The 2744-nt window shown below is 33.3% G+C and overlaps 1 protein-coding gene across 1 annotated transcript; it reads left to right on the top strand.

Annotated features, from left to right (window-relative positions):
* Positions 1-285: 285 nt before the first annotated feature.
* Positions 286-2527, top strand: LOC143635105 (transcription factor bHLH62-like). The gene is made up of 7 exons (XM_077103002.1): positions 286-1037; positions 1141-1305; positions 1400-1465; positions 1706-1774; positions 1872-1943; positions 2051-2194; positions 2354-2527. The coding sequence occupies exons 1-7, from the start codon at positions 312-314 to the stop codon at positions 2414-2416; spliced, it is 1305 nt and encodes a 434-aa protein (XP_076959117.1). The 5' UTR covers positions 286-311; the 3' UTR covers positions 2417-2527.
* Positions 2528-2744: the final 217 nt, after the last annotated feature.

The raw sequence follows: 2744 nt of genomic DNA, 5'->3' as shown, positions 1-2744 counted from the left end.
TTTTTTTTTTTTGTATTTCTCTAAAACTTTATAAAAAAAACAAAATATGATAATTTTAAAATTTAAAAAGTTGAATTGGTGTTTATGCTATATATCTTCATCACCTTCCCATTTTATCTCTCTCATCTCTTTCCTTTTTCTGCACTTCATCCTCACAAGTCTCATCACCTCCCAATTACCTTAATCCCATTATCCTATGTTCTTCACCTCAACCAAAACCCAATCATTTTCACACTATTCAATGCTGTTTTAATTTCCTCAAAAGATTCATAAAGCATCAATCTTGACTCTTCCCCTGTTTTGTTTCCACCATGAACAGAGACTTCTTTATTAACCAATTTGAACCCACCTGGAAGCTGACGTCACAGCCACCGGAGATGAATTACTCGCCGGACCAATCACATGTTGACAGATTCACCAATTTTGAATCCAATTTGACCTCAATTGTCACATCCCCTGTTTCAATTGCAACTTCCCCTGTTTCAAATAGTAATTATGCAATTCCTGAACTAATTGGGAAATTGGGGAGTAATGTCGCCGGTGATGGTTCTCCGGCGACTATATCTCCGGTGAATTGGTCACCCAATTTGCGAAATCCGGTCAATTCGGTCCCGAATTTGCCGTCCTTGGCCGCGGATCCTGGATTCGCCGAACGGGCGGCAAAGTTTTCGTGTTTCGGTAGCTGGAGTTTTAACGGTAGAATTAGTCAATTGGGTTTGAATTCAAGCAATTCAAATAACCCGGATTTGCAATTTAGATCTAGTGTTTCAACATTAATGGGAAAGTCGAAAATGCCACGTGTTTCGAGTAGTCCTTTGCTTAAAATTAATGGATCTGTAATGGGTTTTCAAGAAAACAATAATTCGGTTAAGACTCATATTGCAAACGGCCCGGGTGAGGCGGGTTTTGACAGAAAAACCGATTCGAATGAAGAATCCTCTGTTTCGGAGCAAAAGGAAATCGGGTCAGGTTCGAGAAAGCGAAAGGTGGCATCTTTAAAAGGAAAAGCTAAAGAAATTGCATCAGCTGTTGTAAAGGTAATGAAAATAATAATAATAATAATAATAACAGCCAATAACTTTATTTATTAATTATTATGTTACACACGAACAAGATTTTAATTATTACTTGTTGGATCAGGAAGAAGGAATTGATGATTTGGATGCAAAAAAGGTAAAGAAAACAGAGGAGGGTACAAATGGTGAAACAGAGAAGAAAGCAAAGGTTATTGAACCACCAAAAGATTATATTCATGTTAGAGCAAGAAGGGGTCAAGCTACTGATAGTCATAGTCTAGCTGAAAGAGTGAGTTTCTATTAAAAAGAATAATAAAAATGACATTTTTATACTTTTATTCAAATTCAAGATCTTGAATTTCATTATGATCATGTCATTTCAGGTTAGGAGAGAGAAAATAAGTGAAAGAATGAAACTTCTTCAAGATCTTGTTCCTGGTTGTAACAAGGTACAACAACCAATTTGACAAGAGTTAATGTTAATTGTTCCGTTTTTACTAAATGTACCCCTACTAAATCGGTCACATTATTTGTCTACTTTCATTTATAGGGGTTGTGTTCGGTATATATTAAATACGTTTAGCCATTTTTTTGGATAAATGTAACCTTAGACGCTAAGCTGAACGTACTTTTTATTGCGTAAAATGTGTAATTTGGGTGATGATGTATATATGTGTAAATCTTTTTAGGTTACAGGAAAAGCGCTTATGCTTGATGAAATAATCAATTACGTCCGGTCATTGCAGCATCAAATCGAGGTAAAAATATTAAAAAATGTATAAAAAATATAATATCCAAAAATTCAAATGTTTGTGAAATAATGGACTAATTTGGTAATTTCTTCTTGTTTTTCAGTTTCTTTCAATGAAATTAGCAACAGTAAATCCACATCAAGATCTGGAAATGAACAGTCACATCTCTAAAGATGTAAGTCAACCCTTCTCTGTCTCTCTCTAAAACACTCTGCTTAAATATTTAAATACCCAGGAATAATAATAATATTTACCTTTTTGGATACGTGATCAAATTTGCAGATAACTCAACCCAATACGAATATGTCACAACAGTTATATCCAATTGATTCATGTACGTCAGATTATTATCAGCAAAACCCACAAGTACTCTTTCCGGTGGACCCATTGCCTCCTGTTCATGGATTCACCGAAGCTTTTTCACAGGTAAATAATTCATTTACGAAAAATCCAAAATAATGCTAACATCACATTCTATTAATTATTATTGTAACATATAGTATTTAACATTTATTGGTATCAGGGTAGTGGACCTCATTTATCTCTATATATTGTAATAACCTATGATCCAATTTATTATTTCAGTTTGTCGGATTTGAAGGCGATGATCTTAACAGCATTGTGAAGATGGGTTTCGGGGAAAACTGAGATCAGACGTCGGACATGAAAAGTGAGCTTTGATCGACAGTAGATTAATGCTGTAAATATAAATATAGAGTAATTCTAGTTAATATTTGGGTAATTATGAAGTATTATTTTGCTAATTCATCCACTTGTAGGTCTAATTCTTTTTGTCATTTGGTTAATTTCTTGTAATATGTGTGCAGTGGAAGGTCGAAATTTAATAATATTAGATTTGTATTATATAGCTTTTTAAATACAGAAGAATTAAATGCCGAAATTTCTATTCATTTATTTATGCATATATGTATTCACATTGTTATTTACGAAAAGATATCATAAAATATAATATATA

Source organism: Bidens hawaiensis, unplaced genomic scaffold (assembly GCF_021521415.1).
Source record: "Bidens hawaiensis isolate Kalapana, Puna unplaced genomic scaffold, B.hawaiensis_p1.1 tig00007411_1, whole genome shotgun sequence".
Classification (NCBI taxonomy): Eukaryota; Viridiplantae; Streptophyta; class Magnoliopsida; order Asterales; family Asteraceae; genus Bidens; species Bidens hawaiensis.
Note: the sequence above shows the minus strand (reverse complement) of the source record. Positions and strands in the feature narration are given on the sequence as shown.

Coding starts and splice junctions, on each gene's coding strand:
- LOC143635105 (XM_077103002.1), top strand. CDS start 312: ATGAACAGAGACTTCTTTATTAACCAATTTGAACCCACCTGGAAGCTG. Junction 1,306..1,399: donor GTCATAGTCTAGCTGAAAGA/GTGAGTTTCTAT, acceptor ATGTCATTTCAG/GTTAGGAGAGAGAAAATAAG. Junction 1,944..2,050: donor ACAGTCACATCTCTAAAGAT/GTAAGTCAACCC, acceptor TCAAATTTGCAG/ATAACTCAACCCAATACGAA.